Source organism: Canis lupus, chromosome 1 (genome assembly GCF_048164855.1).
Source record: "Canis lupus baileyi chromosome 1, mCanLup2.hap1, whole genome shotgun sequence".
NCBI lineage: Eukaryota > Metazoa > Chordata > Mammalia > Carnivora > Canidae > Canis > Canis lupus.
Genome location: NC_132838.1, coordinates 95,922,452 through 95,935,331, shown reverse-complemented (window position 1 = coordinate 95,935,331; position 12,880 = coordinate 95,922,452). Strand labels below are relative to the sequence as shown.

The window sequence follows — 12,880 nt, the reverse complement described above, 5'->3', positions numbered from 1 at the left end:
CTGTTCATGAGCTGCTTTGGATTTGGCCAGGGACTTTGAGGGAACTGGTATGTAGATGTCTGGGACAACCTTTGTCTTGGCTCTCTCCTCTGTGTACTCTACCTTGCAAATTCCAGACACATTAGAATCTGTTTCCTCTGCCCAGCAAAACTTCTACTCTCTTCTTGGGCTCCATTTTTTCTGCATAACAGTTTGGAGATTTTCCCTAGCAGAAAGCTAGGGGAATATAGGATCTCCCTTATGTCTTTCCCCTTTTTTAGGAATGGCAGTCCTGTGCTGTATACTAATACCTAAAAAGTTTTTTCATATACATTTTTTTCCAGTTTTATTATTATTGATGGTGGCAGGGTATGTTCAATATCATCTGCTCTGTCATAACTGGAACAGGCCATCCACACTGCACTTTGTGAGCAACTATAATAAGTTCACTGTTTCAGGCATGGGGTTCAAGATGACAGTTCAAGAGATGGGGCTGGAGGAAGTCTCATGAGCCATAGCACAGGTGTTTTGCAGGCACATGGTTAGATTTGCATTTCAGAAAAATCCCCAGGTTCCAATGGTTAGATTAAAGATGATGCAAAGTGAGGCTGGAGGCCCAGAGACCAACTTGGAGGTCACTGTAGAAATTGTGGATTAAGGTAGAGGCAGTTAGGGTGGAGAGGAGAGAATTTGAGGGATATTGAAGAGATCTAACTGACAAAACTTTACACTTGATTGGAAGTTGAAGCTAAGGGACAGAACAATTAGTAATGATTCTTGGATGTCAAAATTTGCAAATGAGTGGATACCACTGATATTTACTAATAAAATACAAGGAAAGGTGGACTCAGATGGACAGGGGACAAAGGTTGTGACCATTTAACTTATTTTTTTGTTGTGTTGTTGAAACACTTCAAATAAAATCCCAGAAGTTATCATTCCACTTCTATACATTTTACATTACATCTCTAAAACTCTGGACATTTTTTCATAAAACCACATTGCTATCATTACCCTTGAAGAAGTTATCAGTGATTCTCATTGACATCAAATACATAGTCCATAATCAAATATTCCTTGATTATCAAAAAGATGTCTCTTTTGATAATGTATTTCTTGCAGTCAAAATCTGAAGAAGGTGCACACATTGCATGTTATTGTTAGACCTTAAATAGCGTCTCATCTTGAGTACTCTTCCATGTCACTGATTCCTTGTCCTGTAGGATGTTCCACAATCTGAATGTTTCCTCATTGTGTGTTTTTTTCTTCTTTTATATCCTAAATTTCCTGTAACTGAAAGTGAACTCTAACTTTTTAGTAAGAATACTTCATTAATAGTGTTGTGTATGCCACACTGAAGCACATTGGGCCACATGATGTCTGTTCATCTAGTTGTGGCAATGCTAAAATAAATTACAAGTTTCTTATGTTGTCAGCCTGATTCCCTGGACACAGGGAGGCAGCACAGGTCAGAGAACCAAGAAATGCAAATGTTAGAGTGATGGTCAGGGGCAAGAAGCCCACAAAAAAGAATTCTGGGAGGCAAGTATCACTGAGCAGTCAAGCAAGACAGATTGAAACATGTCAATTGGCTTCAGCAATAATTGGTGGTTGATGACTTGCTGTTTTAATGGAGGAACTAGGGCACAAGTCAGACTGCTTGGATGAAGGTGTGAGTAGGGCTGAGAAGTCGGGGAAGATAGATAGAGGGCACTCTTAAGAGCTTGACTATAAGAAAAGAAGGATGGCACCACGAGAGCCTTGCTGCTGTTTTAATGGAGAGATATTCATGTTGAGAGGTGAGAAGTTCGTAGTCATAAATTATTAGTGGTAATGTAGAAAGTTCCAAAAATGTTAGTGGCTCCAAGTTTTCACTGCTTTGTTCATTAACTTCACTCTCCACACATACTTTTCTAATCTTACACTATATTCTTGCTGTGAGCTGAATTAGTTTAGGAGCTGCAGGTTTTGGAATGTTATACAATTACTCAATAAAACTGCTCTTAGATGAAAATGTTAGAAAGCTTTTTGTCAGATTTTCACTGTTTGTGTCAAACTCTAAAATGTAACCCATGTACCTCATTTGTTTTTATTTATTTTAACCATATTAAAATATTTGAGACAGCAAATGGACTATTAATGGACATTAATTATAATTAATATTCTATAATTAGATTATAATGAGATTCAGGTTTTCAATCTGAAGTTTTTTTTTCTGGAGTTTTTTTTTAATGTATTAGGACTTAGCAAATACAATTCATCATGAATGCTGTGTAATTACATTCATACCACAATTTTGAAATGATGAAATTTTAGAAATGGAGGACAGATTATTGATTCCCATGAGTTAGGGAAAGAGGGGGATGTAGGTGGGATTATAAAAACCCTGAGAGATCCCTGCGGTGGTATAAATATTATCTTGATTGTGGTGGTGGATATAAGAATCTACACAGGTGATAACATTGTTTAGACCAACACATGCACACACACACACACACACACACACACACGTAAACTGGTGATATCTGCCTAGGATGGGTTGATTGATTTGGTCAATGTCAAGGATCCTAGTTTTGCAAAATCTTGCATTGGGTGGTACTAGGCACAGTGTGCAAGAGATCTTTCTGTATTATTTCTTAAAATTGCATGTGAATTTATATTTATTTTAATAAAAAAATTCAGTTTAAAAATGAATCCTGAAGCCCACACTCGCTGTCACCTCCTCCCCATCTCCCAGGTTACAATGCCCCATATCTCTCCGTGTACAGTGAAAATGCAGTGGACATCTTTGATGTGAACTCCATGGAATGGATCCAGACTGTCCCCCTCAAGAAGGTGATTTGACATTGAGATCATGTGACTTATGAATTACTGACTAAAAATGGAAACAGGAATATTCATTTGTGTATTTACTAATTTGGAAGCTGAACTGAAAGTAGAAAATCCACACAGAAACCCAAATTGGTTAATTTTATTACTAGTATAAAAGCTATTTTGTGATACATACTTGCATTATATGAAGTAGATTGTCATGATATAAATAGTATTTATTATGTATTTATTTATATCATACACTGTAGATACTATATCCCACATTCAGTTGTTACTTTTATTTGTTACTAATTTTCACTTAGTATAATTTTGCATCTTAAGAAGGAAAATTCTATATGCTAAGAAAAAAAAAAAGAAAAATATATAACCAAAGCTGTGTTTCAGATTCTCAATTAGGATTTTACAAATTTACAATAAAAAATTATCTCTACTACACAAATAAACACAAATAAAAATGTAAAAGATTGCCATTCTGTAAGGAAAGATTACTGAAGATTTAAGAAAAATTAAATTTTGGGATAATTATACAAAGCATGAGCTATGTTATCAAAAAAAGTTTATATAGGAATAAGATGAAGAAAGTAGTCACAATCATGTGGGATTTTGCCTTACTTTTTTAAAAATAATTTTTAAAAAATTTTTATTTATGATAGTCACACACAGAAAGAGAGAGAGGCAGAGACATAGGCAGAGGGAGAAGCAGGCTCCATGCACCGGGAGCCTGACGTGGGATTCGATCCCGGGTCTCCAGGATCGCACCCTGGGCCAAAGGCAGGCGCTAAACCGCTACGCCACCCAGGGTTCCCGATTTTGCCTTACTTTAAACAATATCATCTGTGGGAAAAGCTTTTGCAAGGACTGTCCAAGTACATAATATGTGAAAAATTTCTAGCATTCCAAATGTGAATCACTCATCTTAACTGTTTGGTAAAGTGAATTTGAGGCAGATGAATCTTCTGAAGATAACCTTTTATGATGTGATAGCCTTTAAAAAGTCACTAATAACTTTTAAAAAGTTACGTTAAAAATTAAATGTAGGGATCCCTGGGTGGCGCAGCAGTTTGGCGCCTGCCTTTGGCCCAGGGCGTGATCCTGGAGACCCTGGATCGAATCCCACGTCAGGCTCCCTATATGGAGCCTGCTTCTCCCTCTGCCTGTCTCTGACTCTCTCTCTCTCTCTCTCTCTGTGACTATCATGAATAAATAAATCTTAAAAAAAAATTAAATGTATTTCTATTTGTTGTCAACTTTCAGATTTCTTTAACCTATGATATTAATGTTTCTGAAATTTTATCCATGACTTTATAACAACATCCAACCCCTTTGATTGGTATTTTATTTTATTTTTTTTTAAAAAAAGATATTTATAACTTTAAAATACATACCTACAACTTAATTTTGAAAAGTATTTGTTGAGATAGTAATCTTGCTTTTTATTATTTTAGGTTCGACCCCTGAATAGTGAAGGATCCCTAAATATTTTACTTTCGGAGACAATTAGATTAATATATTTCACAAATAAGATGACATGTAAGAAACAACTTCTTCTTAGTAGAACTACTTCTAAGAGACCATATCTCTACCTGACTTCCCAAGGTCACAGAGCAAGTGAGCAGAGATCTGACATTGATCCAATGCCCTAGTGGCAAAGAGTGATTCTCCATCATTGCATATCCATGGAGATAAAACATTCATTTCTGGCACACCACTTATTTTCCAGCAGGACCTATCTAGGCATGGTTGGACATAAGCACCTGTAAACAACATAATCACTATTTACAATGTCCACTGTGAAGACTTCACCCACTTTCTTACAAGCTGAGTGCACCAAGCTGCAGTGCATGTGCTGCTAAGAAGATGCAGGTCCCTAGTCCTACTTCAATTGTCTCCATCTATATTTTCAGATTCTAGGAGATTTGTGGTATGAAAAAAGCCACATGGATTCATTTCTTTTTTTCTCCCTTAATGCACACATAGTGTAGCTAACTATTAGTTTGCTAGGGCTGCCATGACAAAGTACCACTGACCAGGGGGCTTACACCACAGAAATGTACTGGCTCAGTCCTGGAGGCTACAAGTTCAAGATCAGGGTGTCAGAAGGGTTTGCTCCCTTTGAAGGCCGAGAGAGACAACCTGCTCCAGGTTGGTCACCACAATGACTTCAACTTAACTTGACCATTTGCAAATATCCTATTTCCAAATAAGTTCACATTCACAGGTACTGAAGGTTAGGACATCAGTACATTTTGAGGGAGACTCAATTTAACTTGTTACAAGCTTATTTTCTTTTTGAAGTCTAAGACAGTTTTTAAGGTTTCAGGGTGACAGTTCTTATTTACTGCTTGACATTAAGAACTAAAATAGAGTGGGCTCTGGACTTCTAGGGGTCTAAAGAAGATTGCATCCTTCCCCAAGATCAGAAGAGGCAGAGAGTAGAGGCTGATTCTTCCATTCTGTAGAAGGGAATTGGTGGGGAGGGGAGCCACTTTACTCCATCTTTGTACCTCTTCCTCCTATTGTGGGCCTCAGAAATACTAGTTTTGTTACAGTAATTGTTTTTATCTATAGAAAGAGTCACCCTTTACATTTTATCCTGCAGCACAACAGAATATTCTAATGCCCTTATACCACAAAATTCTGGTAGGAGGAATACAGCACAGACACATGAGGGCCAATCAAAGTGGAAGAACACCAATGCAACTGCTCTCTTCTTAAAGAAGTGGTTTTGGTTTATAGATATACGTTAGTGCATATTTATTTTTCAAGTATTGTTTAAATTGAAAGTTATATTCTGTTCATGAGTGCTCCCTTCATATTCTTGGTAACGGATGCCATAAGCATCCAGTTTTAACTTTTAAAAATAAGAGCAGTATATTTGTGCAGTTCCTTGTGAGAGTAATGTGAAATTAATGGATGGAGAGGCATTTTAACAGTTTAAAGGACGCTAATGTTTTATATTTAAAAATATGTGTAGATGGAGATGAGCTGGTATTTCCCGAAACATCAGATAGTCATCAGAAGCAAATGGTCCGACACCTCCACAGCAAGCGACGATATTCCTTCAGAGTTCCCAGAGGGAAGGAGAGGCTGCCCATAGGGCTGTGATCACCATCCTTCACATGTGGGCCAGAAGGACGACTCCAGAACCACATGTTATTTGATGTTATTTGGAAGAAAAATAAATAAATTTCTGAAACTTGGGCAGAAATCTCTGTTCACATCAGTGTTATGTTTATTTCTCTGTGAAACTTCAAAGGAAACCTTTATGTAGTTAAATATAAATGGAAGTGTAACGTCAATTTGTTTTTCCATGAGTGCAGAATAACTGAAATTCGGTATGTAAGCCTCCATATAACATAAATATAGAACAAATGTGGATACACATTGTAACATATGCCCCCAAATCATTTTGTGAACAAATAAACAGTACTGTGTATGCATACAGATTGATTACTCTCTGACTCTGGATGTGTTTTGCTTTGACTTTAGGATAACCTTTGGTAATAAGCCATTATTTGGCAATAATTTCTGTAACTGAAGAGGCAAAAAAAAAAAAAAAAAAGTTGACCTTCTTTGGATGACAAAAACATTCCTAAAGTGGTGCAAATTCTTTTAAAAGAGCCATAATCATATTAAAAAATACATAACATGGCAGAGCTTCTTTGATGTCTGTAGCTGTTTAAGGCAATATTTCTACCAAAAACTTTGTAGTTTTTCAAGCTTCAAATTTTCAAGTCTTTTTGAAATAAATCTTTGAAAATCTTCAATCATAATTGTGGATTTCTTTGTTTTTTCATTTAACAGCCAACAATTCTGGCTTCATATACTTTTGAAGCATTTTTTTGGATTCTCATGCAGTTAGGTTATGTTAGATAAGATAACTGATCTCATCATTATAAAAATTTCATCTTTCTCTTTAGAAGCATTCCTTATCAAGGAGTCTCCTTCGTCCAATATTCATTTAGCCACTTTATCATGTCATCTTATTTTAGAATCTGTACTGTATATCTTTTTTTCCAACTTTCACTCAACCTATATGTGTCTTTAGATTTAAAATGTATTTCTTACATATAACTTATGGCTAGGTCTTCCTTTTCATTAAGTTTCATAATGTTTATGCTTTAATTGGGAGTATTTAGAACACTTTAATAAAAATATACTGACATGTTTGGTTTTTGATATGTCATCCTATTTGTCCTATCTTCTTTTTCTTTCTTCTGTGTTCCCGTATTCTTTTGAATTGTATATTTTACTATCCAATTTTTCTCTAATTATTATTTGTACTTTTTTTTTTTTTTTTTGGTGGTTGCTCTACAATTTAGATTATAATTCTGATACCAATTAAGATGCATGAGTTTTCCAACACCACCAAAAAATTCTCTGACACCAGCTGGGCATCCTACAATTAAACTCAATTTTCACATTATCTACCCAGACATAGTGTCAGATCCCACTGGTTAAGAGCTCTGTCCCACAAGGCTGCTTACTCCCCTCCACTTTAGACATGAGTCTCAAGCCCAGGTTGTCACCTGTGCTTCTCATGTATAGGATATACATCAGAGGCTCCAACAACTCCCTCCTTGGGTTCAATTAACTTGTTAGAGTGGCTCAGAGAACTCAGAGAAACATTTTACTTATTACTGGTTTATTATAAAAGGAACTCAGGAACAGCCAAATGAGAGAAACTGGACAAGTTATATGAAAAGGGCACAGAGTTTGCAGGCTGTCTTCAAATCCACCATCTCCCTGAACCTGTATGTATTCACCAACCCTGAAGTTCTCTCAACCTTGTCTTTCTGGGTCTCTATGGAGGCTTCCTGACATTGACATCATTGATTATACTGATTGGTCATTGGTAATGAATTTAACCTCCAGCCCTTCTCCCTCCCAGAGACTGAGAGTGGATCTGTAAATTCTAACCTTCTAATTACATTTTAAGCAGGTGGCTGAGTTCCCTAAAGCACCTAAATCAGGTGCTTTCTAAAGTCACCTGATTTAACATAACAAAAGACACCTTGATCACTCTCATCACTTAGGAAATTCCAAGGGTTTTAGAAGCTCTGTGCCAGAAATGGGACAGAGAAATATAAATTTCTTATTATAAATCACAGTATCACAAGTCTGCATCTTTAACTTACCACTATCTACCCTGAAATGATACCAATTCACTTATGTTGTAAAAACCTCTAATAACCTATCTCATCTCCCTCTCCAACCTTCTGTGCTATTGTAATACATTTTGTTTCTATATATGCTGTATTTTTTTATTATATCATCATACTTAGGTATTACTTTTGCTTAAATAGCAAGCTACCAAGAATTTATTTTAGAAAAAGGTAATTTAATATTTATCCACATATTTACCATTTTTGGCAGTCTTCACTTTAAATTTTTAATGATTTGTTCTATCTGGTAAGTAACATTGATTTTTGAAGAGATAAGATCAGTTATTTGCAAAATGACCCACTTTGTGAATTTGTTTTATTTTTATTGTCATTCCTTCACCTATTCTCAAATTGGGATTGTCTATCAGACATCTATTGAACATAGGCAAAACTGAAAGCATTTGTAAATGCATATATCAGTTGATTGCAAGTGTAGACTATTTTTCAGGGAACATTTGGTAAAAGCTGAAGGTTTTGCTTTTTTGTTTTGTCAAAACCAGGTGGGGTGGGTCGGCTACTGGCATCTAGTGGGCAGAGGTCGAGTATGCTCCTTAACATTCTCCAATGCACAGGTCAGTCGGCTACAACAAAGAACCATTTGGCCCAAGATGTAAGTACTGTGGAGGTTGAGAAATACTGATGGTGATGCATGAAGCACTATGGCTAGTACTGAAAACTCAAGTAATTTTGTGTGGTTGGAATGAAGTGTGCAGTATTGGTGAGAGTCCAATCCCAGGAAAAATGGAGGACAAGAGGTCAAATAGACCAGGGCCCTAAGTATATTCCATAAGGTTTGGATTTCAGAAAACATTGTTTGGTTTGGACAGAAAACATTGAATTATTAACAGAGAAATGAACATTAATAACACTCCAGTTTGAAAAGACTGCCCGGGTGGTAATACAGACGGACTGCAGAGCAATGGGGGCAGTTGCAGTAATTCAGGTTAAGAAATGTAGAGGGCTTTAAAGATAAATGACTTAAGAACTTTCCGGACATGAGGATGATGACTTGAAGCATGACCACTAGCGTTTCGGGCCTGACATGTGGGTGAACGTTATCATCCTGTGAGGTCAGGAACACAGGACAGGGGATCAACCATGCGGTGGAAGGTGCTGGGTCTGAGATCACGGGAGAGCTTGCGAGGGGGCACATTCAGGAAGCAGGTGGCCTGGTGCTCAGGAGGGACGTGTGTCCTCAAGCAACTGAGGTTTTCAGGTGATGCTGAAGTACTAGTTGAAGCAACTTGGGGTACAGGACCACCACGGAAGGTCTGAAAAGGAATCACCACTATGTGATGGACACGAATGCCAGGAAGAGGTTTCAACAAACGGGCTCTGAAACGCTGCTTCAGAAGGGGATTAACTTAAGTGACGACCTGAAACCTGTCCCCTAAAGTGCTCAGAAACCTTAGCAGGACCACAGGGCTTGAGTGCCTAAGACCCGCCCTCCCAGAGAGCAAAGCTAACCACCTGCAGTGTTGAGATCTCCGCGGTTCCGCTCGCACCTTTACTAGCCATGCTGCATTTACTTTCCATCCAATCCCCCTTCGCATAGTTACTCTCCATCGGATAAGCTGGACCCCGTCAGACAGAGTTACTCTCCATCCAGGTAACCTGCCCCCCCTCCACCCTGCAGTTACTCTCCATCCAGGTAACCTGCCCCCACTCCGCCCCCGCAGTTACTCTCCATCCAGGTAACCCGGCCCCCTCGCACAGTTACTCTCCATCCAGGCAACCCGGCCCCCTCGCACACTGTCCCTCCGAATGTCCCCGCCCGCCGCCCCCTCACAGAGCTCGCCGTGCTGGACGCACCTCCCCGCCGCCGTCACCCCCATCACAGCAATCCCTAACCTACCTGCTCTGCAGGGTTTGGAAGGCGCCGGTCCCGCACCCACAGCGAGCGGCAGTGTCCAGGGGAGCGGCCGGGGCTGGGCGGGCTGCAGCGGGGGCAGGGCCGAGCCCACCGCCCACAACCCCGCGGGAACCTGCGGCAACACACAGCGACCCCACGTGTCCCCTCCGCGGGGTCCAGGCGGCCGCGCAGGGCCTCGCGGGAGTCCGCCGCACAGCACCCTGGGAGCTGCCCCGTGGTGGTGGTGGTTTGTGCGCAGGCGCAGCCCCGCCCCCGGAAGCCCATTTTTGTGGTGGGGACGCAGAACGCGTGGGCGTGGAGGGGGGCGCAGGGGGTGTAGGGGGAAGGGAGGGCGCGTGGGGATGGGGGTGAGGATGGCGGGCCATGGAGGCGGTATGGGGGCCATGGAGGGTGCGTGGGCATGGAGGGGGGCACGGGGAGGTATGGGGGGAACGGAGGGCGTGTGGGGATGGGGGTGAGGATGGCGGGCCATGGAGGGGGTATGGGGGCCATGGAGGGCGCGTGGGCATGGAGGGGGGCACGGGGAGGTATGGGGGGAACTGAGGGCGCGTGGGGATGGGGGTGAGGATGGCGGGCCATGGAGGCGGTATGGGGGCCATGGAGGGTGCGTGGGGTTGGGGGTGAGGATGGCGGGCCATGGAGGGGGTATGGGGGCCATGGAGGGCGTGTGGGGTTGGAGGGGGCACGGAGGGTAAGCGGGGAACGGAGGGCAGGTGGGGATGGGGGTGAAGGTTGGTGTGCCATGCAGGGCGTGGTGATGGAGGATACAGGGGAATGATGGAGGGTATGGGGGGAATGGAGGGCGCTGGGAGATAGAAGCTGCGGGCTATCTGGGCCTGGCCTGGGGTCAGCCAGGTGGGGTAGGGACGGAGCCTGTGTCCATCCAGCCCGGGGTCAGGTCCCTGCAGGGCCAGGAAAGCGGGGGCAGTGGGTCTGCAGGGAAGGCTGCGGGGAGCCAGCGGGCCCAGGGCAAACTCTAGCTGCCCCCGAGGAAGGAAGGGCAAGGGGAGATGTTGCTGATACTCAGTGTGCTGATATTCAGTGTGGCAAGATGGTACCTGTGAAAGATGAGCCAGATGCCACATGGCAAGCATTCGTTAAGTGTAAGCTTATGTATGTATGTACGTATGTGTTTATTTTTTAAAGATTTATTTATTCATTCATTCATTCATTCATTCATTTATGAGAGAGAGAGAGAGAGAGAGAGAGAGAGGCAGAGACACAGGCAGAGGGAGCAGCAGGCTCCATGCAGGGAGCACTTGATCTTGGGACTCCAGGATCAGGCCCTGGGGGAAGGCGGCACTAAACCACTGAGCCACCCAGGCTGCCTAAACTTATGTATTTAGAAGACAAAGCACTCTTATTTGATGTAATCATATCTTTTTGTTTTTGAAGATTTATTTATTCATGAGAGACACACAGAGGCAGAGACGCAGGCAGAGGGAGAAGCAGACTCCCTGTGGGGAGCCAGATGTGGGACTCAGTCCTAGGTTCCCGGGATCACGCCCTGAGCCAAAGGCAGATGCTTAACCACTGAGCCACCCAGGTGCTCCTTTTTTAAAATAACATAAAACAGGTGCAGAGAGGTGATGGGATCTACTGAGCATCACAAGTTTTTGGGTGAAGGAGTTCAAGCTTCAGAGCCTCCTCAGCTTGTGACTTTTCACCAGAGCCTCAAAGCAGAGGTGGAAGCACAGGGACAGGGTTCTCGATTTGAATTCTTGATCCTCCTGACCAGAGCTGGCCACTTGCTGGGGGTGTTGCCACATGGAGAAGCCATCTCAGACTGTAACAAGAACTCCTACAACTCAAGAGCAAAAACCACCAGCAATTTCTATTAAACAGTGAACAGAAGATCTAGAGACATTTCTCTGGAGACATTTCTCCAGAGAAGACACACAGATGGCCACCAGGTAGATGAAAAAATGCTCAGCATCACTCATCGTCAGAGAAATGCAGTCAGAACCACAATGAGATGTCACCTCATACCTGTCAGACTGGGTTGAATCAAAAAGACATGAAATAATAAACGTTGGCAAGGATGTGGAGTGAATGCAAAAAGGGAGTTGGAGGGAGTGCAAACTGATGCAGCCACTATATTCCATTATAGGACATGTGAAAAAGCCACTATGGAGGTTCCTCAAAATACAAAAAAATAGAACTACTGTATGATCCAGCAATTTCACTTCTGGATATTTACGTGAAGAAAGCAAAAGCAAAAGCACTAACTAGAAAAGGTATCTGCACCCCTATGTTTGTTGCATCATTATTATTATTTTTTAAGATTTTTATTTATTGATTCATGAGAGATACAGAGAGATTGGCAGGCTCCCTGTGCAGAGCTCGATGTGGGACTTGATCCCAGGGCTGAAGGCAGACGCTCATTTGCTGAACCATCCAGGCATCCCTGCATCATTATTTTTAATAGTCAAGACATGGAAACAACCTAAGTGTCTGTCAATAGATGAACAAATAAGGGAATGTGAGATATATGTGTATGTATATGCACATACAGACACAATGAAATATTAAAATATTATTCAGCCATAAAAAAGAAGGAGCCCTTGCCATCTGTGACAACGTGGATGGAGCTAGAGGGTATTATGCTGAGTGAAATAAGTCAGTGAAAGACAAATACCATGTGATTGCACTTATGTGTAGAATCTAACCCCTCCGTGAACCCCTCCAAAGAACCACCATGACCAAGAACATTTTTTAGCAGAGAACAACTTGGGTGGGTGGTTGCCAGAGGCAAGGGTGGAGGGGTGAGAGAAATGGGTGAACTGCCTTTTTCGTTTTGTTTTGTTTAAATAAAAGCCAGCATCCTTGCTGGGCTCTAGGAGGTCACACATGGCCTGGCCCCCTGCCTCCCAACGCGATGCCCACCCTCCTGCCCCCACACAGCCCGCGGACTCCAGGCGAACTTCCTGTTCCTGGAAACCCTCCTCTGAGTGTTTATCCCTGTCCTGACCTCTCTCTGGTACATCCTTTCCCCTGACAACCATTTCACTCTTTTCCTTCCTTGCTTAGT

The 12,880-nt window shown here is 41.8% G+C and overlaps 1 protein-coding gene and 1 long non-coding RNA gene across 14 annotated transcripts in view; one reads left to right on the top strand and one right to left on the bottom strand.

Moving 5' to 3' along the window:
• The window catches only part of LOC140641274 (serine/threonine-protein kinase MRCK alpha-like), a 66,452-nt gene extending 60,043 nt beyond the window's left edge, over positions 1–6,409 (top strand). For 9 of the 11 annotated variants that reach the window (XM_072840856.1, XM_072840848.1, XM_072840908.1 and 6 more), the window contains 3 exons: positions 2,717–2,814; positions 4,257–4,341; positions 5,786–6,409. In XM_072840856.1, the coding sequence (XP_072696957.1) occupies positions 2,717–2,814; positions 4,257–4,341; positions 5,786–5,916 (314 nt within the window). In that variant the 3' untranslated portion in view covers positions 5,917–6,409. The remainder of the gene's footprint in view (positions 1–2,716; positions 2,815–4,256; positions 4,342–5,785) is intronic. The other 2 variants (XM_072840917.1, XM_072840865.1) reach the window with 1 other exon arrangement.
• The window catches only part of LOC140641315 (uncharacterized), an 84,075-nt gene extending 74,042 nt beyond the window's left edge, over positions 1–10,033 (bottom strand). For all 3 annotated transcript variants that reach the window (XR_012037860.1, XR_012037861.1, XR_012037858.1), the window contains exon 1: positions 9,832–10,033. This is a non-coding gene — a long non-coding RNA (uncharacterized lncRNA). The remainder of the gene's footprint in view (positions 1–9,831) is intronic.
• Between the last annotated feature and the right edge of the window lie 2,847 nt (positions 10,034–12,880).